The 27,456-nt window shown below is 55.8% G+C and overlaps 1 protein-coding gene across 1 annotated transcript in view; it reads left to right on the plus strand.

Moving 5' to 3' along the window:
• The first annotated feature begins 3,732 nt into the window (after positions 1-3,732).
• Positions 3,733-27,456, plus strand: part of HS3ST2 (heparan sulfate-glucosamine 3-sulfotransferase 2) — a 41,805-nt gene continuing 18,081 nt past the window's right edge. Inside the window, exon 1 of the mRNA XM_077828917.1 lies at positions 3,733-4,247. Within this exon, the coding sequence (XP_077685043.1) occupies positions 3,733-4,247 (515 nt within the window). The remainder of the gene's footprint in view (positions 4,248-27,456) is intronic.

Consider the following 27,456-nt stretch of genomic DNA (forward strand, 5'->3'; position numbering starts at 1 on the left):
AGCACGCCTGTGGGGCGGGGCATGGCATAGTGCCCCCACCAGCCCACCTGGCCCTGCCATTCATGATGTCTGAAGTCTCCATTTTGCCGTCTACAAAACTGGCTTTGCGTCCAGGAAATCAAAGCCAGTTACAGTGACAAACATCTGCCAGGACGCAGCCTGGCTCCATCTTGGCTTATAAAATCCCTGTCAGCGGGGATCTATTCCACTCAATTAATCTCCTAATCGTGACGCCCAACAGGAAAGTGCTGGGAGAGCAGGTCTGTAGCACACAATGTCTAAACACAGCGTGAGAGCTTCATTCACACACCCCTCTACTCACGGCTTGCCGCATCTTCATTGCAGTGATCGTATTGCTGGTGAAAGGTGCTGGATTGACAGCCCTCTCTTTATGCACAGAGCCCACGCAGCATCGCGTGCATTGACCTGCTAGCACGCTGCCACCCAGGCTCCACAGATCCAGGGGACTGCGTTCTCCGTTCAAACTGAGCCCCTCCAAGAGGTCCAGCAAGAGGGAATTGTAGTGATGACTTTTTTGATGCAGACACCTGTCCCCTGGGAACTAGACTGAGACCTCTCAAACTCATCACAGATAAGCCACTGAACAGCTGCCCCCGCCCCCCCATGACATGGGGCATGGACTAGATTCATACAGACACAGGAGAGAGGCTCCACAAACCATCCCGCATTTGCTGTGCCATCTAGTCTGAGTGGCTCCAGGCTTTCTAGCTGCCAGTCAAACGGCTCCCTGACATGGGTATTTACGGAGCAAAATTGTTCTCACTTCTCAGCAGCACCGTGGTCATCTTCCCTTGGCCTCCCCCTTCTCTCCAGCCCCTCTGCTACTCTGGCTGCCAGGGAATCTCCAGCCGACAGTTGGGCAGGGGCAGAGATAGCAGGCTGGAAGGCAGGGACAGCCAGATGGAAAGAGGCTCCGGGTCACTTAACACAGCCAAAACCCCTCTTCAGAGCGTGAGCTGTGTGCACGGCACGCTCGCCAACCCCGCGCCCGACACGCTGCCCATTCCAGAGTGGGCAGCTTGGGCGGCAGCTCTGGAGGCTGGGAGCTGCCACGAGGCTCCCCTGGAGCTGGTGCAGGGCGAGGCAGATGTGCCGAGTGCTAGTTTCCAGGGGGCCCATGGGCATTCTGCCTCGTCTGCCCCGATGGCACCACACCCCCAATCTCCCCACACAGGGCAGCGGGAGCGCTGGGCAGAGGCCTTGCGGGGCTGTCTCTGGGAAAGCAACTCCAGACGCACGGGGGAGAAAACCAACAGCGCGGCAAGTTGTTAAGCAACCCTGGCCCTGAACCTGCAGCAGGGCCGCTGCTCCCGGGAGGGAGGCCCTGTGCCTGGCACAGGCTGAGGAGCCCCCTGCTTGTCCGTGCATTCTGCAGGAGTCTTTCCGGGCTCCCTCCTTCAGACTCCCCAGGAGCCCGGATCCACCACGAGAGGGCGCCTGAGCAAAGCAGAACAGGGTGTGTTTTGGTGACAGGCTGCTTGCAACCCTCAGGGTGTGTCTACACTGCACAGAAAAGCCAGGGTTTGAGCTCACGTTCAAGCCTAGCCCCTCTTCCATCTACTCACAAATCATGCTAACCCACGGCTCAGACCCATAGTCCCAGGACCCACAATGGGTCAAGCCGGGCCCAGGAGTCAAGCCCTATTGCTCTGTGGTGTGGATGCAGCCCCAGTGGACTCATGCTCTGGGACCCCACAATCCCACGGGACACCTTCCTTTTCCTCTGGACAGTCAAGTTTCCCCACGCCGCACAGCGAACCAAGTGCTAGAGCAGCCCTGCTTTGGGAGCGCGCTCGGAGGTCTGGAATAGGGATGATTACGCTCAGCCTGCAAAGCGCTGTGTAGACACTGAAGCCCCAGGTTAACAAACCCAGGTCTGCCAACTGGAGTGTTATTAACCCTGGGCTAACGTTACAGCGTCAACAGACCTTGAGGCACAGTGTGTCCTTGCCTGGCCAGACCAGACCATGCCAACCCCCTGACAGAGACACACCCAAAACCACACTAACCCTGCATGCACCTCCTGCAGAGGGACTGGCCTGCACAAACAGCCACCAAGGCTAGCAGCTGCTGTGTCCCACTTGCTGGAGAAGGTGTGGGTGGGTGTGTCTACACTGCAGTTAAACCCAGGCTGTCTCCTGGGCCTGATCGGGGCTGGTTGGGGAGCTAGAACATTGCTCTGTTTGGGCTGGCTGAACCCCGAGCCCTTGAACCTCACGGGGGGGAGGGCCCTAGAAAGCCCAGATGTCTACACAGCAATGTCACAGCCCAGGTCCGCTGAGCCAGGCCAGCAGGGGGGTTAACTGCAGTGTAGACACACCCCAGAGGGTTCAGAGAGGCTGAAGTGGAGGCTCCTGGGGTCCAGGACTGCCCGGAGAAGGGAGCCAAATTGGGAGCATCTTCACCTGACCCCTCCTCCCCAAGGAGCTGCAGGTGGCTTGTGGGGAGCAGGGCCACCTAGCTGGGGCAGCCTAGGAAGAGCTGCAGGAGGTGTTTGGGGGGGAGGAAGGGCTGGGGGTGTGGGAGGAGGGTACAGGCCCTGGGTGGGGGGCTTGAGGTGCAGGAGGGGGTTCAGAGTGCAGGCTGGGGGTGCAAGCTCTGGGGTGGAGCCAGGTGAGAGGCTCAGCGTACAGGAGAGGCCTCCAGGGTAGGGCAGGGTGTTGCAGTGCGGGAGGGAGTTTGGGGTGTGGGCTCTGGGCTGGGGGTACGGGAGAGGGTGAGGGGCTGAGAGTGATGGCTTTAGGGTGAGGCCAGGGGTAGGGGACCAGACAGCAAATGTGAAAAATCGGGACGGGGTGGGGGGTAATAGGAGCCTATATAAGAAAAAGACCTGAAAATCGGGACAGTCCCTAGAAAATTGGGTCATCTGGTCACCCTAGCCGGGGTGGAAGGTTTGGGTGCGGGCTCTGGGCTGGGGCCAGGATTGAGGGGTTCACGGGGGGGCTCTGGGGTAGGGGGTGCAGGCTCTGGTATGAGGTCAGGGTGAAAGGTTTGGGGTGGGGGTGAGGGACTTGGGATGTGGGCTCTGGGGTGGGTCCAGGAGGAAGTTTTGGGTGCGGACTCCTGGCTGAGGGTGTGGGAGGGGGGTGATGGCTCTGGGGTGAGGCTGGGGGTGAAAGGTTCGGGTGTGGGCTCTGGGGTGGGGCCAGGGTTGAGGGGTGCAAGAGGGGGCTCTGGGAGGGGGCTTCGGGCTCTGGGGTGACAGGTTCCGGGTCCGGGCTCCGGGCTGGTGTTGCGGTGGGGGTGCGAGGTTGGGGTCCGGGCTGGGGGTGAGGGGTGCGGGTTCCCGGCGGCTCGGGCTCCGGCGGTTCGTGGGGGCTCCGGGAGCCGCTGACGTCAGGCGGCCCCTTAAATAGCAGCGGCACCGGCGCTGCCCCGGCATTTCCCGGGGACAGAGGAAGCCGGAGCCGGCCGCGGGGCCCCGGATTCGGAGTCGCGCCCGCTGCGGATTGCCGGGCTGCAGGAGCCGGCCATGGGAGCTGCGGAGCCGGAGCTCGGGGCGGCGCCCGCAGGCAGGGGCAGCGTGCGGAGCCCCCCGGGCCGCTCCTCCTCCTAGGAGCGGGACATGCCAGGGCAGCCGCCGCCGCTTCCCCGGAGCCGCGGGGAGCCGGGCACGGAGCCTGCCTCAGCCTCGGTGCGCTGCGCGCCGCCCGGCCCCAGCCCCATGCGCCGCCGGCAGCGCAGCGCCGCGCTCCCCGGCCCCATGGAGCCATGGCGTGCCGGGCGCTGAGCGGCCGGGCCGGGCCACCCTCCCCCAGGCTGACGCGCCGCTTCCTCTTCTTCTTCTTCACGCTGTCCCTGTCCGGCACCTACCTGTGCTATAGCCTGCTCCGCTGCGCCGGGGGGCCGCTGCCCGGCCCCGAGCGCCGCTGCCCCCCCGCCCGCAGCGCCGGCGCCAAGAAACTTCTGCAGAAGTCCCGCTCCTGCGGCCGGGGGCCCGGCGAGCCGGGGGGCGCGGCCGCCAGCCCCTGGGGGCGCGACCGGAGCGGCGAGCCGGCGTGGAGCGGCCCCCGGGGCGCGGGCCAGGAGGCGCCGCCGGCTGGGAACGGCTCCGGCCCCGCCAAGCTGGGCAGCAAGCGGCTCCCGCAGGCCCTCGTCGTGGGGGTGAAGAAGGGCGGCACCCGCGCCGTGCTGGAGTTTATCCGGGTGCACCCCGAGGTGCGCGCCGTGGGCACCGAGCCCCACTTCTTCGACCGGCACTACGAGCGCGGGCTGGAGTGGTACAGGTGAGCGGCGCTTGCCCGGCTGGGGGGCGCTGGCTGGGGCGCAGGGCAGGGGGCCGGCGGAGAAGGGCTCGGGGGGGCGCTGGCTGGGGCGCAGGGCAGGGGGCCGGCGGAGAAGGGCTCGGGGGGGCGCTGGCTGGGGCGCAGGGCAGGGGGCCGGCGGAGAAGGGCTCGGGGGGGCGCTGGCTGGGGCGCAGGGCAGGGGGCCGGCGGAGAAGGGCTCGGGGGGGCGCTGGCTGGGGCGCAGGGCAGGGGGCCGGCGGAGAAGGGCTCGGGGGGGCGCTGGCTGGGGCGCAGGGCAGGGGGCCGGCGGAGAAGGGCTCGGGGGGGCGCTGACTGGCGCGCAGGGCAGGGGGCCGGCGGAGAAGGGCCCCGGGGCGCTGGCTAGGGCGCAGGGCAGACGGAGGTGCCCAGCCAGCGGCTTAGCGGCAGGACTGGGGCTGCGCGCAGGGGCGGCGGAGGGGTCCTGCGGGGCCGGCTGCCGGGGGCCCCTTTCCCCGGGAAGGTCTGAGTTGGTGGCTCCGCGGACTCTTCCCCCCCCCACCCGGGGCTGGACCCGCGGACGGAGCAGGGAGCCTGGTCCCGGGCCAAGCCTGTGGCCACGGGTCCGCTCGCTCCGGCCCGGGTGTCCTGCTCGGTCCCCGGGGAACGGCCCTTGGGCTCCCGGTGCCCCCTGCCCGGACCCGGGGCAGCTGGAGGAGCAGCCCCGCTGGCCGACCCGCCCTGCCCTCCAGCACCCCGGGTCGGCGCGGAAAGGGCCGAGCCCGGGGTGCCTCTGGGCCCGCTGCACCGTGAGCCGCGGGGCTCGGGAGCCGTGGCCGTGGAAAACGGGGTCCGTGCAGCTCCTGGAGCTGGGCGAGGGCTGGATCCCTTGGACCCCCTGCGGGACGAGCCCGGGGGCGGGCTTCAGGCGGCGGGGGGGCGTTGTACTGGGGCCCCGCGTGTGCTGGATTGAGATGGGGGGACCCGGCCCTGTCCCCCGCACTCTCCCCATCCCAGCCCCGCTGCCCCTAGCGCCCCGCCGGTTCCCCAGGCTGGGGGGGGGCGGGGGGCAAATCGTGCTGGGCGCCCGCTGGGAGAGCCCAGTCCTGGCCCACCCTTCCCCAGCAGCCAGCGCAGGGTGCTGCCCCTTGCCAGAGGCGGGGGGGCTCAGGCTGGGCTCTTGGGGGTGCGCAGCACCGCTGGGGGCCTGGCCCGAGTGACCCTGTCGCCCCCAGGGAGCCCGCAGGAGATACAGCGCTGGGCAGCCCAAGGGGCTTGGAGTGGGGGTCGGGCTGGGTCCCTCAGGCCCATGTTAGAACGTGAGGGGCTGGCCCCTGGGTTCCTAGCTGGGGCGTGTCTGCCTACCCCACAGACCATCAGCTGCTGCCCCGCTCCTGCTCCTCACAGCGGCCTCCCTAGGGCCAGTCTGCACCCGATTCATTTCCCTTGCCCCCCGCTCCCGGCCAGTGCCTCTCCCTGCCTCCGAGCCCCTGGGAGGGCTGTTATGTAGCCAGGAGGGGTGGTTTATCCTGGGGGGGGGGGGACTCTGCCTAGCACATGGATCACTGCCTGTGGACTTTCTTTATAAGACTTGCCCCCCGTAGACTGGCAGAGCAACAGGATGTACAGCCATGCAAGCGGCTGCCCTGGCCCGGTTTTTGTGCTAATAATTGATCGGTCTGTTGCTTGACTTCCCTGAGGTGGCTGTGTCAGGAAGAAGCGCTGACCCTGGCTAGGGGTAACACTCTTTTTGCTGCCTGTTGGAGGATCAGAAAGTCCCACTGTGCTTATATCTGTTTCCAGCCGTGAGGTACACCAGCCACACCCCAAGGCGCCTGACGGTTTTAGTCTGGGTGAACACCCCGTGGCTGTGTGGGGAGGCTGGGGCCCTCGCCAGCCAGCAAACATGGAATGCCCAGCTCATTCTGTAAACTCGTGCTAAGGGGAAGGGGCCTTCACAACCTGTATGGCTGTTCTCGGACAGACTGCCCTCCAGGTGACCACTCCACCGCCTCGGTGGCCACCGGCCTACCACCCGTCACTTGCCCTCGAGCTGCCCTGAAACCAGCTGCTGCTGGTGCCACAGAAGTGCAGCCTCTCGGGTGCTGTGTCCGCTTTCTGAAATCAAACGCATGTAAAATAGCTGAGATCTCTAATAAATCAACCCTTAGAGGGTAGTCCCTGCATCTCCAGGAAGAGACGGGGGGGGATGTAATTTAAATAAAAGGCTTTCTTGTAAAATGTGGAGGCTCTAAGAGATACCAAGCAGTTCGGTTTCTGGGTGTTGGATAAGAACAGCCTGTGTGTGGGTGCGACCCCCTCTCCTCTGCGTTCAGAGGCCAGCACAGGCCCCTGCCGTTCAGTTGGACGGTTGCCAGGCTGTTCTCCATGCTTTCGGGGGTGAGCGTCTTTGATGGGAGCTCAGTGTCGTGTACCTGCTGCGCAGGGCGTCCCTTTCTGAGACGCCGCAGGGGGTCACTGCGGTGGGGCTGTGTTCACATAGCCCCTGCAGTCTTCTCTCTGGCTCTGTGGGGAGGGCTATGCCTGCGATCGCCATGTCCGCTAACGAATTATGCAGAAGGGAAGAGCTCCCTGCTCTAGTTGGTGCCTACAGGAGCCAGGTGGCTGGAAGCCGCCTTTGCAATGGCCCTGTGGGCGGGCAGCCCCGCTCCAGTCCCACACGCCTGCCCTACCAGCAAGTCACTAATGGAAAGAAGCCCCCAGGAGCTGTCAGGCACGGCTCGGGTGTCGCATGGGGGCCTGGAGCTATTGGTATTCTTCCACGGCCCACCCATTTGTGGTACCAAAATGATATGCCTCTCTCAGGAGATAGTGTTGACATTTAAAATATGGTCACATGGGCTCTGCTGGGCTCCGGGCTTGGGGGGAAGGATAAGTAGGGCTGTCTCCCACGCGCTCACCATGCCAGCATGAGCGGTCTCACACAGTCATTTGTGTAGCTAGAGCTTCATAACAAAACCCGCTCCTTCCGTATGGGTATTGATCAGCAGTGAAACAACTAATTGCTGAGCGGAAACTTATATTGGGCAGCTGAATTAATGCCCCATGGGGTGAATGGGGCAGTTCACCCTCAGAGCTATTCCAGGCTCTCTGCAGCTTCGGCCAGGCATTGCTGCATTAGGTTGTACTTAGGCCAGGTTCTGAAGGGTTTCTCCACAGCCCTAGGGGCTGGAGATGCGCTCTGTCTTTTCCAGTGAAAGCTCATCCTGGAGCACAGGATGAGCATTGCCACACCCTCCCATTCCGAGTCTGGAAGATTGGCCGCAGGGGTGATATACTGTGTACAGCTGCTCAGGAGTTTCTTGACATTGTTTTTCATTAGAAAATGCAGATTTGTTGAAAGTGGCTCTTAGTGTGGGGATCAGAGTAACAGCCATGTTAGTCTGTATTCGCAAAAAGAAAAGGAGTACTTGTGGCACCTTAGAGACTAACCAATTTATTTAAGCATGAGCTTTCATGAGCTACAGCTCACTTCATCGGATGCATACTGTGGAAACTGCAGAAGACATTATATAACATCAGCCACACTATCAGAGGCTCGTTCACCTGCACATCCACCAATGTGATCTATGCCATCATGTGCCAGCAATGCCCCTCTGCCATGTACATTGGGCAAACTGGACAGTCTCTACGTAAAAGAATAAATGGACACAATCAGATGTCAAGAATTATAACATTCATAAACCAGTCGGAGAACACTTCAATCTCTCTGGTCACGCAATCACAGACATGAAGGTCGCTATCTTACAACAAAAAAACTTCAAATCCAGACTCCAGCGAGAAACTGCTGAATTGGAATTCATTTGCAAATTGGATACTATTAATTTAGGCTTAAATAGAGACTGGGAGTGGCTAAGTCATTATGCAAGGTAGCCTATTTCCCCTTGTTTTTTCCTGCCCCCCCCCCCCCCCCGACGTTCTGGTTAAACTTGGATTTAAACTTGGAGAGTGGTCAGTTTGGATGAGCTATTACCAGCAGGAGAGTGAGTTTGTGTGTGTGGTTTTTGGAGGGGGTGAGAGAACCTGGATTTGTGCAGGAAATGGCCCACCTTGATTATCATACACATTGTAAAGAGAGTGGTCACTTTGGATGGGCTATTACCAGTAGGAGAGTGAGTTTGTGTGGGGGGCGGCGGAGGGTGAGGAAAACCTGGATTTGTGCTGGAAATGGCCCAACTTGATGATCACTTTAGATAAGCTATTACCAGGAGGACAGTGGGGTGGGAGGAGGTATTGTTTCATGGTCTCTGTGTGTATATAATGTCTGCTGCAGTTTCCACGGTATGCATCCAATGAAGTGAGCTGTAGCTCCCGAAAGCTCATGCTCAAATAAATTGGTTAGTCTCTAAGGTGCCACAAGTACTCCTTTTCTTTTTAGTGTGGGGAACGTACCAGTTTTGATGATGATTTTGTAGAGAACGATTTGAGGCCCAGGATGGAATTTCTGCTCAAAATGGGAGACATTCACACAATGGCTGTTGGCTATTCTGGGATCTTGATCTCTCTTAGTGCAAAGTTCAAAAGGTCTCTGATCCATCCTGGTGAAGAACAGGCTAGTTTTGAAATAACATTTTCACAAGGTGGGGAAACCGTTTCCTGCCCAGCTCTAACACTGCAGGAAATGAGTGTTGCCCTGCAACACAAGGGATGGGATGGTAAGAAAACAGGGCCTGTCTCAAGTCAAAAACAAGTGTGATCCAAGGATGTATCAAGCGAGCTATTTCCAGTAGCCAGAGGCAGGTATTAATGCCATTGTATCAGGCACCGGTGAGACCTCTTCTGGAATCGTGTGCACAGTTCTGGTCACTCACGTTCAAGACGGATTAATTCAGACTGGAGCAGGTACTAAGGACAGTTGCTAAGAGGATCGGGGAAGGAAGAGCGTGTTTTAGGAATGGAGAGTAAAAGATCTTGGCTTGTTTGCCCTACGCAGGCTGAGAGGGGATCTGCTTGCTCTCGATAAATGCACCAGGGAGTGAGAAGAGCTGCTGAAGCTAGAAGACCGTGTTGGCACAAGAACACAGGAATATGTTTAGGCTGGAGATGCTAAGAAAGTTTCTGACCTCAGAGGAGTGAAGTTCTGGACCAACTGCCCAACAGGAGTAGTGGGGAGCAAATACCCTACATAGTTTGAAGCTGGAGCTTGGTAAATTTATTAAAGGGATTATATGACGGGATTGTCTGAAATAGCCAGGGATTGTACTCAATGGCCCAGCAGGTCCTTTCCAGCCTTATGGCCTGTGTTCCTAAATCCACCTGCAGATCCATGTTCCTATCAGGCTGGGAGCCACTGTCTGCATGTGTCTGCTTCTGTATCCGAGTGATGAGGGAATCTGTCAGTGACTTGAGTTTTGTTTTTATTTTACTTGGTAATTCACTTTGTTCTGTCTGTTATTACTCGGAACCACTTAAAATCTACTTTTTGTATTTAACAAAATAACTTTTTACTTATTATTTAACCCAAAGTACGCATTAATACCTGGGGGGAGAAACAGCTGGGCATATCTCTCTATCAGTGTTATAGAGGGCGAACAATTTGAATTTATCCTGTATAAGCTTTATACAGGGTAAAACGGATTTATTTAGGGTTTGAACCCCATTGAAAGCTGGGCATCTAAGTGCTGGAGGCAGGAACACTTCTTAAGCTGTTTTCAGTTAAACCTGCAGTTTGTGAAACGTGGTTCAGACCTGGGTCTGTGTTTGCAGCAGGCGAGCGTGTCTGGCTCAAACAAGGTAGGGTTCTAATGTCCCAAGCTAACAAAGAAAACTGGCTCAAAGGTAGTCTCAGTGCATCAGTTGGCAGCCCCAAGGGGGTTTCTGTGATCCAGCCTGTCACAGAGGGAACAGACTCGTGTTAATAATTTAGCACCACCATCTCTGAGGATGGTGATGGGCACTTAATTAAATGAGGGGTCTGGAACACATGACTTATGAGGAGAGGCTGAGGGAACTGGGATTGTTTAGTCTGCAGAAGAGAAGAATGAGGGGGGATTTGATAGCTGCTTTCAACTACCCGAGAGGTGGTTCCAGAGAGGATGGTTCTAGACTATTCTCAGTGGTGGAAGAGGACAGGACAAGGAGTAAAGGTCTCAAGTTGCAGTGGGGGAGGTTTAGGTTGGATATTAGGAAAAACTTTTTCACTAGGAGGGTGGTGAAACACTGGAATGCGTTACCTAGGGAGGTGGTAGAATCTCCTTCCTTAGAAGTTTTTAAGGTCAGGCTTGACAAAGCCCTGGGATGATTTAATTGGGGATTGGTCCTGCTTTGAGCAGGGGGTTGGACTAGATGACCTCCTGAGGTCCCTTCCAACCCTGATATTCTATGATTCTATGACTTGCTGAGCCGGGCAGTGCCAACTCTGTGCCTGCCTGAGGAATGTGACTTAACCGTGCAGGGAGAGCGGCTGAACTGCTGCCCAGAGGTCTGGGTTTGTGCTCGGATCAATGCAGAGATCTCGCCAGATAAAACAATTAAATGACACTTCCCGGGTTTTATTAGATTCTTTTTGTATCTTACATATGTGCCAAAACGTAAGAGCACAGCTCGCTAAAGTATAAAATGCTGGATTGATTTTACTCTCTCAAAGTGAAGCAATTAAGTAGGCCCATTCGGTGAGCTCTGTAACCTCAGCGACATGATTAGCTCCCCTTCCTCTGCCAGTAAACCCAGGGAAGCTAATAGGACATTTCATATTGACAGCTGGATTCCAGAGAAGCACAGTGCTAATATAATTAACCAGCCCAGCGTCCTTTATTACCTTGGATATTGCAGCTCTCCTCACCTGGGAGCCCCGGCGGGCTGTGCTGATCCAGCACAAAGGGGCTGGGGATGGAGGAGGCCGCTCCTCCCAGACTCTTGGAATACACCAGCTGCTAGCCTGCTGCCTCGTCCCTGAGAAATAATGCCCCTCTTGGCACAGCCTTGTGAGTGTGACTCGTAGCACCTAGGCTAGGGTGCTACGTGGGGTGGGGGAGGGTCTGGAGAAGCCTCTGCTACAATCTAGACTGTGGGGACCACACACATCATGACTGTCAGAAGGGGGCTAGAGCAGGCTTCACTAGCCAGCAGGGTTCCCATCTGGCGCAGCCAGGCCAGGTGCGTCTCCTGCATCTAACCGCAGTTGAGACCCCATCTGGCTCTTCCGGGGCTTGATCGGTAGCCAAGCCTTGCCTCCTGCTGCATGAGCTGCACTGGCTAGGTCTCAGCTGGGAGTCTCCCCCCTTGCTCCATCATTAGGAGCTGCACTGAGCAGGTCTTGGCTGGCCATGCTGGCTGAGCTGGATGTCATCCCTGCTGGCGGAAGCTGGACTGTTCAGGTCTTGGCCAGAAGTTGCGTCCTTTTGGCCAAGTCATTGCAACAGAATGGAGGGACCCCTCGATCTGCATCCATCTAGCCCAGCAGTGGCCAGCAGCAGCCACAGGAACCTTGTGTCCATAGGGGAAATTTCACCATGACCCTGGGAACTTAGTGGGTTCATTTGTGCCCTGAAAAATGAAGCTTTAAATGCCTTATCTCTTTTCATCTTATGTGGTATAATTGTGGATGTTCTTGCTGTCCATATAGAACTCTAATCCGTTTCTTTGAATCCTGATAAGATCTTGGCCTCTTGATATCTTGGGGCAATGATTTCCATAAACTAATTGTGCCATGTTTAGAAACAAACACATTTTCAATCTATTCTTTGGTTGCCTTTCAATTGAATTGACTCCCTTGTTCTTTTATTATGAGAAGGGTTAACAGGAGCGTCTGATTTCCCTTCCCTGGGCTACTCTCTATTTAGCACAACACTGTTCATAGCAAAGTAGATGATGTCAGGTTCTCATCCACACACCCAGCATGTTTTATAGGTTACTTAACAGGTTTGTCTTTCTAAAGGCATTTCCATGACACTCGCCACAGTGGTGCCTAAGCATTTGTTTTGGGTTTCAGGCCCTCTGGTGTAAATGACCCAGAATGGGGTTTGATAAGGAGGAGCAGATGGCTCTAATGAAAACAAGAACCAGACATGGGACCTTCCATGAGACCCCTAAAGGGTCAGTTGTTTTTTCATTTCCATCCACCTTCTGCCTCCGCCTAGTGCAGTCTGAGATGGAGGTATCAAAATCTGTGTGGTGGATTAGACTCCTGATATTTCTCTCCCAGAGGGCACCAGAAATCTTGCTTCTCCAAACCAGCTAGTTCCACGTTGCGGCCTGTTTCACAAAAGGCAGCCTTTTCTCTGTGTCTTTTTCAGTGAATGGATGTAAGGTCGACTTGACCCTGATCCAGATCTTGCCCTTCTCCTGTGGCCCCAAATCTCCACGCTGTATTAACATGCACCAGAGCTGTCTATCTAATGACTCCGTATCTGCTGCACCCACGCCCTTCCCAATTCCCATCAGCCTCTTTAATCCACCTCATTAGCCAGAAATCCAATACCAGAGAGGTATTTTTGAAAGATCAGTGTTAAGACAGCAGAAACCAAATAGCCAGTGACTGGGGAATATTGATTCATTACCAATCCTGGTCAAAATATCTATTTCCCTGCCGCAAGTGTAGCGGGCCAATAACCTTCAGTACTTCCCAGAACACAAGGAAGATAGTGCCATTTAATTTGCAGTTATACTTGGAGCAGAGACTCTAATTCTGGCATTATGGGGTTCAAAGTCTGCCTCTCTGTGACTCCTGGCCATGCAAGATGCTCCAGCTGATGTGTGTGTTAGGAGATGGGTTTCCTAGCAGCCTAGGCTGCATGTGCACCCTGCTTCTGACAGGCGAGCTGTGTGCTTTCTGGCTTCAGCATTCCCAGTAACAAGGCCTGCACGATTAGGACTTGATGCAATGTTCTGTGGATGGTGTGCGAGTCAGAGTAGAAGCCGAGTGACTGCGTTGGCTCTGTCGGGCAAAGTGCTTGGGTTTCCCGCTTGTGCCAGCAGATGTGGCTCTGAATCCAGGCAGGGAGCCGGGCTGTTGAGTCAGAAGGTGCCATTGGTACGTGGTCACCTTTTGAACTATAACCAGTTGGCACTACCCAGAGCTGCAGAACATCGTCGTCATCCTGTTCCTGCCAGCAGATTCCGTCTAGAGATTTTATTCAACCGTGTATGTTCTGACTTCAGGAGTTGCCGCACCAGAATAGACCAGCGGGCCCTCAAGCCCTGTATCCATGGTGCCCCTGGGCCAGCAGCCTCTCCCTCGCAAGGACTCCTCCTTGGATGCTCACTGGCTGATGGGCGAATACCCGTCCTCCCTCAGGAACGCACCGAGCAGACGAGTACCCATGGCGGGTGCAGATGTGTCTGGAGGTCTGCCTCAGCTGTGCTAATGACCACGTGGACAGGCCTCAGCAAACTGCAGGATGCTCCTGTACGCGTGGGGCAGGGGATTCTGTCCTGACGGCCACGTGAGGAAGATAGTATCAGAGGGTTCGCCGTGTTAGTCCGGATCTGTAAAAGCGGCAAAGAGACCGGTGGCACCGTATAGACTGGCAGACATATTGGAGCACGAGCTTTCGTAGGCGAATACATGCATGCATCCGACGAAGTGGGTGGTCACCCACGAAAGCTCACGCTCCAACACGTCTGTTAGTCTATACGGTGCCACAGGACTCTTGGCCGCTATTAGGAAGATCGGAGCTGCAGCTGCCCTTTGGGGTGGGCAAGGCACTCCCCTCCTATTGCTGTCTGGGCAAGGCACGTTTAACATCGAAAGCTCTGTGTTCTTGGTGACAGACTTGTCTGGGGACTTTCCTCTGTACAACCCCTTGCCAACCACTACCATGTGCATTTGCATGTGCTGGAACATTACATTGAGTAGATAACTTAACTTATCTCTTAAATGCGCTTTTAATTAGGGAATAGTTACAGCAGCTGTAGCTTATTATGTGGTTTTTAATTATTCTAATTTTCCATGTTTGTTTCACCTACAAAAAATTGCTCAGAAATGGGGGGGGGCAGTTGGCCTTCAAGATGGGGTGGGGGCAAGCAAGGGGGGAGTTCCAGGCTGCCCCCCAACACGTGGCCTCATCATCCCTCTTTCCCTGTAACTGAGCAGACTACCCTGGGGGATTGGTGCCCAGATCTGTCAGATCCTGATGGGGCTGAGGACAAAGGGAATCTCGCAGATGTTGGCCTAATGACGACAAGGCAAACAGCTGCTGCTCTCCTATCCCCAGCGCCCAAACCACTGGGAAGTAGAGACCCTCCTTGTTGGCTGCCACATCTCCGCATCCCATGAGTTCTGTCACTGAGCCCTACTGCACGCCATGGGGCTCTGGTTGGGCAAAGTGCCTATGGGCCTTGTCCAGCACTCAAGGGATTCCCATCGTGTCCTGAGGCTCGTGTTGTGCCCGGTCTCTTATTCCTGGGGAGCATGTGCTGTAGAGACCAGTGTGCGCTGGCAGGATGGAGCAGGAGCTGGGGAGGAAGGAGATTTCATGAGTCTTTTCTTCTCTTCTTGATTTCCACGGTTTTGTATGACAGGCGATGGGTGGCTGGGACTGTTGTAATCTGGTGTCTCCTATATCTACGCTACGAAATTAGGTCGAATTTATAGAAGTCGGTTTTGTAGAAAGCATTTTTATACAGTCAATTGTGTGTGTGTCCCCACACAAATGCTCTAAGTGCATTTAGTTGGCATTAACTCAGCAGAGTGTGTCCACAGGACCGAGGCAACCGTCGACACCTGGAGCGTTGCACTGTGGGTAGCTATCCTGCAGTTCCTGCAGTCTCCGCCGCCCATTGGAATTCTGGGTAGTAATCCCAATGCCTGATGGGGCAAAAACATTGTCGCGGGTGGTTCTGGGTACATTTAGTCAGGCCCCCCCGTTCCCTCCCTCCCTCTGTGAAAGCAAGGGCAGACAATCGTTTCACGCCTTTTTTCCTGGGTTACCTGTGCAGACGCCATACCACAGCAAGCATGGAGCCCACTCAGCTCACTGTCATCGTATGTCTCCTGGGTGCTGGCAGACGTGGTACTGCATTGCTACACAGCAGAAGCTCATTGCCTGTTGGCAGCAGACGGTGCAATGTGACTGGTAGCCATCGTCGCCATACTCCAGGGTGCTCGTTTAGCCGACCTCAGTGAGGTCGGTCAGGGGCACCTGGGCAGACATGGGAGTGACTCAGCCAGGTCCTTTCCCTTTTAAGTTTCGTCTCATGGCAATTCAGTCCTGCCGGCAGTCCTACCGCACCATCTGCTGCCGAGCACCCAGGCGATGACGATGGCCAGCAGTCATACTGCACCGTCTGCTGCCGAGCACCCAGGAGATGACGATGGCCAGCAGTCGTACTGCACCGTCTGCTGCCAGCAAGATGTATAAAGATAGATGAAGTGGATCAAAACAAGAAATAGCCCAGATTTGTTTTGTATTCATTTTCTCCTCCCTCCCTCTGTGAAATCAACGGCCTGCTAAAGCCACGGTTTTAAGTTCTATCCTTGAGGGGGCCATTCTGTTTCTCTGATGCAAAGCCACCCCCTTTGTTGATTTTAGTTCCCTGTAAGCCAAGTTGTCAGTCACCCCTCCCTCCATCAGAGCAACAGCAGACAATCGTTTCGTGCCTTTTTTTCAGCGCAGATGCCATAGCGCTGGGAACATGGAGCCCGCTCAGATCACCACGGCAATTACGAGCCTATAAACACCACGCGCGTTATCCAGCAGGATACGCAGAACCATAACCTGCAAGAAAAGCGAAACCGGGCAAGGAGGATGCGACGTCAGTGCGGTGACGAGAGTGATGAGGACATGGACACAGACTTCTCACAAGGGACGGGCCCCTGCAATGTGCACATCATGGTGTCAGTTGGGCAGGTTCATGGCGTGGAACGACAATTCTGGGCCTGGGAAACAAGCACAGAGTGGTGGGACTGCATAATGTTGCAGGTCTGGGACAATTCCCAGTGGTTGCGAAACTTTCGCATGCGTAAATGGCACTTTCATGGAACTTTGTGACTTGCTTTCCCCTGCCCCGAAGCGCAAGAATACCAAGATGAGAGCAGCCCTCACAGCTGAGAAGCGAGTGGCAATAGCCCTGTGGAAGCTTGCAGCGCTGGTCTGTTGGGAATCAATTTGAAGTGGCCAAATCTACTGTGGGGGCTGCTGTGATGCAAGTAGCCCACACAATCAAAGATCTGCTGATATCAGGGGTAGTGACCCTGGGAAATGTGCAGGTCATAGTGGATGGCTTTGCTGCAATGGGATTCCCTAACTGTGGTGGGGCGATAGGGCTATGGGTTCCGTCTATCTTGGCACCGGAGCACCAAGCCGGCGAGTACATAAACCGCAAGGGGTACTCTTCAATAGTGCTGCAAGCTCTGGTGGATCACAAGGGACATTTCACCAACATCAACGTGGGATGGCCGGGAAAGGTACATGACGCTTGCATCTTCAGGAACTCTGGTCTGTTTCAACAGCTGCAGCAAGGGACTTACTTACCAGACCAAAAAATAACCATTGGGGATGTTGAAATGCCTATAGTTATCCTTGGGGACCCAGCCTCTACCCTTTAATGCCATGTGTGACGAAGTGGGACTGTTCTTAATGTTTCCTCTGAATAGTGTGGGGGTGCCTCAGTTTCCCCTAAGCAGTTCTTAAGTATTTAGGTGGGGGGATAAGGGTGTATGATCCTTGCAGAGCCCTAGAGGGCAGGTGTGTGCAAGGGTCTGGACACAGAATAGCCACCACCCTGTTTCCTGGCAACTGATGGCCTGGGCCCTTCCCCCCTGCAAGGTGAGAGCTAAAGGGTTGGAGAACAAAGGAATCTGATGACCTCCTGGCCCGGGAAAGGGGAAAGCCCAGAGGAGGAGGGGCTGGAGGGAGTTTCAGTTTGGGGCTGGCTGGGACATGGAGTGAAGTGCAGACATGGTTGTCTGGCTCACTGCCCCCCAAAATGGACCCAGTTGAGGGGTCCTGTTCTCTGCACCTACAAGCTCTGGTTTAGATCATGTTCCAGTCATCTAATAAACCTTCTGTTTTACTGGCTGGCTGAGAGTCACGTCTGACTGCGAAGTTGGGGTGCAGGACGCTCTGGCTTCCCCAAGACCCCGCCTGGGCGGACTCGCTGAGGGAAGCGCACAGAGGGGCAGAGGATGCAGAAGGCTCTGAGGTCAGACCCAGGAAGGTGGAAGCTGTGTGAGCTGTGTGTCCTGCAGACAGTCTGCTCACGGAGAGGAGACTTCCCCAGAGTCCTGACTGGCTTCATGGGGAGCAATCCCAAAGCATCGCCCAGGGACTCTGTGACACCATAGCTCATGAAGCCATACACAGGCAGCCTGGACGGTAGTCAGGAGCTGTTCAACTATAGGCTGAGCAAGTGCAGAATGGTGGTAGAATGTGCATTTAGGCATTTAAAAGCATGCTGGCGCAGTTTACTGACTCTGTTAGACCTCAGCAAAACCAATATTCCCATTGTTATTACAGCTTGCTGTGTGCTCCACAATATCTGTGACAGTAAGGGGGAGACGTTTACGGCAGGGTGGAAGGTTGAGGTAAATCGCTTGGCAGCTGATTACACGTAGCCAGACACCAGGGCAGTTAGAAGAGTACAGGAGGGCATGGTGTGCATCAGAGAAGCTTTGAAGACCAGTTTCATGACTGGCCAGGCTATGGTTTCTCCTTGATGGAATATCCCCCCGCCCCCAGTTTCACTCTTCGTTCCTGTAAGCTAAACACCCTCCCCTCCCCCCTTCGATCACCACTTGCAGAGGCAATAAAGTCATTGTTGCTTCACATTCATGCATTCTTTATTTATTCATCACACAAATAGGGGGATAACTGCCAAGGTAGCCTGGGAGGGGTGGGGGAGGAGGGAAGGACAAGGCCACACAGCACTTTAAAACTTATTGAATGCCAGCCTTCTGTTGCTTGGGCAATCCTCTGGGGTGGAGTGGCTGGGTGGCCGGAGGCTCCCCCGCCGCGTTCTTGGGTGTCGGCTATGGAACTTGGGGAGGAGGGTGGTTGGTTACACAGGGGCTGTAGCGGCGGTCTGTGCTCCTGCTGCCTTTCCTGCAGCTCAAGCATACGCTGGAGTATGTGAGTTTGATCCTCCAGCAGCCTGAGCATTGGCTCCTGCCTTCTTTCAGCAAGCTGACGCCACCTACTATCTTCAGCCTGCCACCTCTCCTTGCGGTCATATTGTGTTTTCCTGCACTCTGAGACTGTCTGCCTCCACGTATTTTGCTGTGCCCTGTCAGTGTGAGAAGACAGCATGAGGTCAGAACATTTCATCGCGAGTGCGTTTTTCGTCTTCTAATCTTCACTAGCCTCTGGGAAGGAGAAACACATGCAGCTGGTGGAGGGGGAAAAAAGAGAGAGTGGTAGTTAAAAAGACACATTTTATAGAACAAGGGGTAGACTCTTTCACGGTAAACCTTGCTGTTAACACTACATAGCACATGTGCTGTCATTACAAGGTCGCATTTTGCCTGTTATTGAGGATCTGCCGGTTTGGTGTGAGAGATCACTCACGCAAAGCCGGGCAGCAGAATTCGGCTTGCAGGCAGCCATGGTAAGCCACAGTCGTTTGGCTTCTTTAACCTTCCTAACGTGGGAATGGTTTCAAACAGCAACGCCCTCATTTCCCATATGAAGTAGCCGTTGGGCTGCCCATTAAAAATGGGCTGGCAATTTAAAAGGAGGGGCTGCGGTTTCCAGATTCACCTGCAGCAGAAACCCAACTAACCCCCCCGCACACACGCCCAATTCTCTGGGATGATGGCTTCACCCCTCCCGCCACCACGTGGCTAACAGCAGGGAAGATTTCTGTTCAACCACAGGAATGGGCACCTCTGAATGTCCCCTTAAGAAAAGCACCCTATTTCATCCAGGTGACCATGAATGGTAGGCTTTTGGTAGGCTTGCCTGAGCTCCTTAAGTTGCAAGCGGCACTGCTGCGGGTCCCTGTTATAGCCTCTGTCCTTCGTGCCATTGCAGATTTTTTTTCAAATATTTTGGTATTTCATCTTTTGGAACGGAGTTCTGCCAGCACGGATTTGTCTCCCCATACAGCGATCAGATCCCGTACCTCCCATTGGGTCCATGCTGGAGCTCTTCGGCGATTCTGGGACTGCATGGTCTCCTGTGATGATGAGCTCTGCATGGTGACCTGTGCAGGTGAGCTCGCCATGCTGGCCAAACAGGAAATGAGATTCAAAAGTTCGCGGGCCTTTTCCTGTCTACCTGGCCAGTGCATCTGAGTTGAGAGCACTGTCCAGAGCGGTCACAACTGAGCACTCTGGGATAGCTCCTGGAGGCCAATACGGTCGAATTGCATCCACACTACCCCAAATTCGACCCGGCAAGGCCAATTTCAGCGCTAATCCCCTCGTCGGGGGTGGAGTAAAGAAATCTATTTTAAGAGCCCGTTAAGTCGAAAAAAAGGGCTTCGTCATGTGGACGGGTACAGGGTTAAATCGAGATAACACTGCTAAATTCGACCTCAACTCATAGTGTGGACCAGGCCTGAGGGAAAGAGCAGGTCAGATCTGTAGTGAAAAGTTTTTCGTTCCGCTCATTTCACCCTGGTCCCAAAAACAACCCACAGACTGGTCGTGAGTTTTACTCTTCCGTTTGCTCTACCGTAAATATTTTGCATGGGCCCCTTGGAGCCAATAGATTGTTTGCAGCCTAGTGACCAGGAGTATTTGCTGCTGTTTGCACCACACGATTGGTCGATCCTGTGGCGTTGTCCCTGCTCCCTGGCGGATGACCTTTGTGAACTGGAAAAGGGACATCTACTTGTAAAGTGTCCATGACCCTTTGTCTGGTGAGAGTGTTTGTGTGACAGGTAAAAAGCTTTTCAGCCCCCGCTGGGAGCCCGTGTTGGTGCAGCTCCTGTTGGCTTCTGCCAAGTCTGGGGTTGGGAATGAAGCTCACCCGCTCCAGCCTTCGAGAGAGCGGGGGTGGCGCATGCCCGGGAAGCACTTCGGTGGTTTTGTTTATAGCCTATTCACACCTGGGAATGTCTTGGCCGGACTTCTCCAGCCAGGTGCAGGTGCCGCTCAGCAGCGAAGGTGGGAACGGCTCTTTGGGTGAGGGCAAGTCATAGGCCGGTAGACCAGGGTTTAGGAGAGGGGGATTGTACAGAGCCTGCGGAGCAGAAAGGGGACAAATTGCTGTAGAGTTTACTGGGCCTCTCGGCAGATCGAAAGGGGGCAGAGAGACATGTCGACTGCACAGTCCAATTGCTGAGGCTGGTGGCTCCTCTTCTCACACCTGCAGATGAGGCCATGCCTTCCAGAAGCTAAAGTCGGCGTCTGTCTGTCGTACTCCAGGGGTTAAGTCTCACTCCAGTGCTCGCCCAGCTTAGCTGCTGGGAGCATACACAGCAGCAGCATGCTAAGCCAAGGGCTGCTCTGGCAAACAGTGAGCCCAAGGGCATCCTGGCCATAGGGGTCCCATAGTCATGCACAGACCTGCTGGCTGCCCTTGGGAACTGCCCATCCTTTGGCTGGCAGCTCTGACATCTGGAGGGCTCAGGGAAATTCATTCCAACACTGACCTTGTGAGCTCAAATTGATTCCTGGTTTTAGTGCTTCAAATCTGGCAGTAGCCTAATGAGGAGCACGTGGCCTCCCAGCCGAGCAGATCCCTCGGGATGGGAACGCCCCTCGCTATTGTCATTGGGCTGTTTGGTTAACGAAGGAAGTCTGCCAGGGCCAGCCCTCCGCACAGCGCAGAGAGTGGATGCCCCACGACAAGCCACGCCTGGTAGCTCGCTTTGAAACCGTTACTCAGACCAGCGCTCTGCCTGCCCATCTGGGCTGGGTTTGAATTCTCTCCTCTGCCCCAGGCGCCAGCTCTTGGCTGCGGTGCTCTGTGTGTCGTCAAGAACAGCTCTTCCATGAGCGTCGGCTGCCAGCCGGGAATTGTTTTCCTCCTCCTTGCTGGGAAGCCGTGACGATGGGGGAAGCCACGCAGGGATAGGACGTTTCCTTATGCCAGGGCTTGGGCCCACCACTGGGAAACACTGCTAAGAGAAACCAGACCCCGGGCGGTCATGGTGCCAGCCAGCCCTAGAGACGCACCCCAGGTGCCGGCAGCAACGGTGCCCGGGTCCCGATTGCTGCCCCCCCCCCATGCCCAGGGAGCACTGCCTGGGGCCAGGAGGCCAGTGCTGAGCCTGTGACCAAGAGCGACGGCCGTGCTGGGGAGCCTGGGGTGTAGCTTTCCGTGTCTAGCCGTCTGGTGGCGTCTCCTGAGGGGGGGCGGGGAGCGGTGTGGCTCATCACCGCCTCAGGAGCTGGCCCATCGCTGGGCTGGCAAGGCAGCCGGGAACACACGGGCGACCGCTCAGCTGACCTACGAAACGAGGGCAGAAAGCCCGGCGCTGCTCCATCCCACCCACCCAGCCTGCTCTGCAGCAGCCGTCCCCCGCCACCCCAGCAGCCAGGTGCCAGGAGCCCGCTGGCAATTTGAGGCTTCGTGTTTGGTGCTTCCCAAATCCAGAGGTTTCTGCTATTCTCTGCCATGCTGTAGCCTTCTGGCCCCCTCCCCCCAATTGCCCCGGCTGCTCAAGTTGGGGGTCATTTGCTCCCTATCCCTGCCACCCTAATAATGAACTGGCCCAGTGCTTTCCTCCCCCCAGGAGATTGGACCCAGATCTGCCCGCTGCTGCAGCCAGCTCCCTGTTGTCCATGTGTCTGGTGAACGTTTCCAGCAGAGCGTAGCTCACCCCAGTGCACCTGCCTGGGAGCCCTGGGACGGCTTAGCCTGGGGGGCCTGGCAAGGGCTGCTTGGCTGTCCCCCGTCAGCACCTACGGTGGCGCTGGTCAGGAGCACAAGGCTGCAGCCTTGCAGCCGCTTCAGAAGAAGCTTCTTGGCAACAGCCCAGCACCGATTTACCCTCCCGAGAGCTTCCCTGGTCTCTGAGCAAACCCAGAGCAACGAGGGACTGGGGAGCTGCCTGGGGGAGCGGCAATGCGGGCGCGCGGGCTGGGCCACTCAAGGGGTGGAATTGCGGCTCTCTGCCCACGCCCATGGGTCTGGCGTCAGTGGGTCTCCTTTCCCCACAGGGGGTGACGCGTGCTCCGTGCTGCTCCCATGGAGGCAGATGTGTGCGAGGGGCTGTGCAAGGTGCATGGCAAGGCTCTGTCCCAAGGAGCTTCTAGTCTCCATGAGGCTCAACGCAGCAAAGGCACCTAAGTCAGGGGAGGGGCAGGGGAAAGTACAACAGGGAGAGCGCCGTAGATCGGGTCCCTCTGTTCATCGCTCACCTTCAGTACCCTGCCTCCGATCCCGCCTGCTACCTGAAGTCACTCTCTGGATTTAAATGTGTGACTTACTCAAGGCCAGAGTTAGGGTCAGGGTGGGTAGCGGAGGCTCAGTGAGGAGAGGTCAGGTTGGGGAAGGCTGGGACAGGAAGTCTGAAAAGAGAGACCTCGGTGGTGGGGGCATTAGCAAGGGGAGGCCAGGGCTAGGGAAGGCGACAGGGGCCAGGGGCTGACCAGAAGCAGTGCACTGGGAGGGTGTGTGGTGTGTGGTGCGGGGTCCAGGAGGTTGTGCCAGGCCCACGCTGGGGCATGAGACAAGCCTGAGTCCCCACAAGGGGAGTCTTACTCCTGGGGGAATTCTGTGCAAAAAATTCCGAATTCTACGTACAATATTTTAAAATTTTGCATAGTTTATTTATCAAAATAACACAATATACTCACACCAGTTTCAATTATTTTGGACACTTATTTCAACAGACAACAAAAAAGATTCAGGAAATGTTTTTTTGACAAATAAATTCCTTACTAGGTATATTAATACAGAACTTTGCGTAATAATTCATTTAAACTGCACTACAGAAACCTATTTCCTGCACCCCTCAGAAGCAGCACAAAGGCTTGGGGGGGCCAGGGCTAATGGAGGAGCTGAGGGAGAGGGAAGTAATTGCTGGGAAGGAGCCTGGGAGTGAACTTGGAGGGATGTTGGGTGTGGGTGGGAGAGATGTGGAACCGTTGTGGGTTTTTTTGTGGGAGGTATTGTTGGGGAACTTCCCCCATGCAGACCCTGGCTGACCCCTAGCCTCACCCATTCATTCAGGCACATCTGCCCTGGCCCCATGTGGTCCTGCACCCCACTCCCATTCAGCCCCTGTCATTCCCATTCATTCCCAAATCTGTCCTCCCCATTAGCCCTTCTGAACCCATCGGTGACCCTCCCCCAGCAGCCCCCTGTGCCCCTGTCACAGAGTCCCCGGGTGATGCTCTGGAACTGCTCCCCATGAAGCCAGGCAGGACTCTGGGGCAGTCGCCTTCCTGTGAGCAGCCTGTCTTCAGGACACACAGCTCACACAGCTTCCACCTTCCTGGATCTGACCTTGGAGCATTCAGCATCCTCTGCCCCTCCATGCGCTTCCCACAGCGAGTCTGCCCAGGCGGGGTCCTGGGGAAGCCAGAGGGTCCTGCACCCCAACTTCACAGACAGATGTGACTCTCAGCCAGCCAGTAAAACAGAGGTTTATTAGACGACAGGAACATGGTCTAAAACAGAGTTTGCAGGTGCAGGGAACAGGACCCCTCAGCTGGGTCCATTTTGGGGGGCAGTGAGCCAGACAACCCCGTCTGCCCTTCACTTCATGTCCCCAGCCAGCCCCCAACTGAAACTCCCTCCAGCCCCTCCTCCTCTGGGCTTTGTCCCTTTCCTGGGCCAGGAGGGCACCGGATTCCTTTGTTCTCCAACCCTTTAGCTCTCACCTTGCAGGGGGGAAGGGCCCAGGCCATCAGTTGCCAGCAAACAGGGTGGTGGCCATTCTCTGTGTCCAGACCCCTGCACACACCTGCCCTCTAGGGCTCTGCAACGATCATACACCCTTATCCCACCCCTTAGATACTTAAGAACTGCCTAGGGGAAACTGAGGCACCCCCACACTATTCATAGGAAACATTAAGAACAGTCCCGCTTCGTCACAGCCCCCCTCTGTCCATCCCCCTCATCCTGTGCCTCCCCACCTGGCAGGGCACTGGGAAGAACTCCCTCTCTTCCTCCCTATTGGCTGCTCGTTGCCATGGCTGGCTGAGCCGGCTGCCCTCTGTCCGGGTGCCACAGAAGCCCCTGGTGGACAAAAGGCGTAACTGCATCGCCTCTCGGGCAGAATGTATTTTCTGCAGAAGACATGAATTCTGTGCATGCGCAGTGGCGCAGAATACGCCCAGGAGTAGAATATCAAGTCAGGCTGTATTAGCAGTGAGCAGGATGTGGGAGCTGCTGGAGCTGAGATGCAGGCCCCTGGTTTGCTTGGGGGCTTGGTGGGATTGATGGAACAGGGCAGCTCTCAGCAAGTCCCAGCTGTATCGGTGCAGAGGCTCCCAGCAGGAGGGGCCTCTGATTCGGTGCTGGCACAGCACGGGGAAGGCAGATCGTCCCGCTGTGGCACTGAGCAGCAGCAGTGCCCTGAAGGCAGCAGGGCCAGGAGCTCCCCAGGGAGCAGCGTACGGATCAGCGCAACAGCTGGACAGCGATTTCAGTCGTGACTTTGGGAGACCAAAACCTTCCCCGCTGGCAAAAATGGAGCAATTCTGGGGGAGTCAGATTGGCAGGCAAGGAAACGTTCCCGGGGAGCTTCAGAAGGCAAACGCTGCCCTTTCCAAGGGGCTGCTCAGCCACGTGACTGCCTGTGCGTCACTCGGAGTCCATCAGCAACAAAACCGTAGGTTCTTGTGTAACCTGGTACGCCCCAAAGCAGGGCCTGCACCAGCCAGGCTCATCTCCCCAGCCTGGCTAGCTGGAGCTGTCCCTGAGAAGGCTGGAGATGAAGGCTTGAGAGAGCCGCTGACGGCAACAGGGAATGAAACTGAATAAGAGGATGGTGCTGAGCCAAGGGAACATGTCCCAGCCCTGGCTCCCCCTTCTGCTGCCCTGCTTGGCCTTCAGATGAAGCCTGACTTGTCCACGTTTTCCAGGGCGTCTTTGGTGAGGGACGTCCCCAGCGTGTGGCAGGTAGGAGGGTTCCTCTACTCTTGGTACTTGACTCTTTCTTCTTGACTCGATTCTGATGTGAATCAGGTCTTTCAATGAGTGTCCCTCCCTGCGCACCCCTGTGGTCAACTCAGGGCCTAAACCTTTCCTCCGGTAAGCCCTGCTGGGTTTGCAGCCCTACACCCACGTGTCACCCCATGGCTGCTGTGAGGGCCGCTCAAAATATGCAGATTAGCCGTTTGTTTGCAGGCCTGTGATTTCCCTGATGGGGGGTGTTAGCAATGCCTGTCCTTGGAACGCTGTCAGTACGGCTTGTGCAGTGTGATGTAAGGCAATCACAGCTGCCTGTAGCCACCCCATTTCCAGGCTGGTTCTGCCTGCCAGGTTCCTCTCGCTGCTGCTCCGTTGTGCCAGGTTCGGTTTAATTTCGCAGTGACCAGCTGTTTAGAAGGAGAGGAATTAGGAGCATGTGTGCATGGCATGAAGGACGTGGGCCCCACCAAAGAGAAGTTATGGGCTCAAAGGACACTTAACATCTCCAGAGCACTGAAATGATTAAAAATGAATCGGCAACAAAGTTAATTACTGTGCTCGCACTGCTGGCATGCATCGAAATGTCCCTAATTATCTGTCTGTGAGCACCCTCGTAAATTCTTTGAACATAAACATTTATTAAAGGGAGTTAATCCTTTGGTAACTACTCCAGCCTCTCTTAGCACTGAGGCCGGAGATTCTGAATCTAGAATCAGAGCCACAGCAAAGCCCTGGATCAGAACCTCCCTGCACAAACCTGGATCTGGGCCTCAGCTCCACAGATAGGCCTTATGACCCCCATGGGCCAAACCAAAATCACAGTCCCCAAAACCTCCAACCTCCAGGTGGATGAAACCTGAATCACTTTATTCCACTATAAACCCACCCCATGCCCAATGGGAGGGCACTAAGACAGCACAGGTCCGTGCCCAGGAGTCTGGTAAGGTTGCATGTGTGAACACATCACAATTAGTCTTTAACTGCATGAACGCTTGCTTTATCAATTCCTGTATCGAAGGGTTCTGCAAGGGAAAGTCCCCCCACACACATACAGCGCAGACTTCCAGAAGCCTGGCCCAGTGCTGCTCAAACTTTCATTTAAAAAGCCAAACACTTCTCCCTTGGGCAGGCCAAGTATGGGAACTGTCGACTTGAGTCCCAGTTGGTTCTGAATGACTGAACACATGGGCATTGCCTGGCTGCTGTGACCCGCCTTAGCTGCTGTGGGAGGGGACAGCCGGTGTCACGGGGAACGGCACCAGCTGGGAAGCAGTGCTGAGGCCCCAGCACGGCCCAATGCGAAGACCTCCCCTGTCCTGAAGCACTGGAGAGCCAAGGGCGATGAGCGGGAGGGAGGCTGTTTGCAGTGACCGCTGGCTTGTTCACTGGGATCTCTGTCTGTGCAGGCCGTCCATCACTATTGCTTTGTACCAGCGCAAGCTGCTGCCTGGAGTGTGGGAACGGACATGCTCTGGCCTATGGAATAGTCCGGGCAAGGGGCGCTGTTCTCACACTTGCAATAGGGAATGATCTACAGTTCACTCCAGCTGTCTGTCTCTTCTCCCACTGTGTGCGTGGGTGCAACCCTGAGCAGCGTTAATAGCTGTGAGGCGCAGGTGCATTTCAGAAGGTGTTTGTTGTCGTCTCTGACGTTTAAAACTCTCCAGAGTTCATATTTTGTGTTTTGTAGATTCCCTTTTCCATGCAGGTTTTGCAAGCTCCACCTCAGTCCTGCTGCCTCCCAGCCTTGGCGTTCAGAGGCCCAGCACCCCATGGTGCAGGTCTCAAGGCTATATCAGCACATTCCTCATCTTGTATTGGGAAGAAATTTGTCTCTTCAGTACTAGCCCTGGCTGTCCCTCTGTTCCCCAGCTCCACTGTCCGGGAAGATCTCTTAAACAGGAGCAACGGAGCTGTGCCAGCAGCTGGAGGAGGCAGGTCATCACCAGGGGACCTCACCTTCGGTGTTTTGCTAAACTAAACAGTTTGTTTTTATGCCTGCATGTGGCTAAACTCCAGGATCACACACACTTCAGTCTATCGCCTCTGAGAAGAGTCAACTGTCAGCCCTGTGAATCCTCTGTACATAATGAGCTACACAAGCAAATATTTACTGAAGAGCCTCCCCCCCAACTCCATTCTGCACCGAAGGAAGCCGTGATGTAATGGGATTATGCAGTTTGTCGTTACACACACATGCTTATCAGCAATAGCTCCATCAGCTGATGAATTTTTGTACAAGTTGATTCCTGGGAGGGTGTTTCGTGCATGTTTGACATCAAAGCAATGCAGCCAGG

The sequence above is a fragment of the Eretmochelys imbricata genome, chromosome 10 (assembly GCF_965152235.1).
Source record: "Eretmochelys imbricata isolate rEreImb1 chromosome 10, rEreImb1.hap1, whole genome shotgun sequence".
In the NCBI taxonomy this organism is placed as follows: domain Eukaryota; kingdom Metazoa; phylum Chordata; order Testudines; family Cheloniidae; genus Eretmochelys; species Eretmochelys imbricata.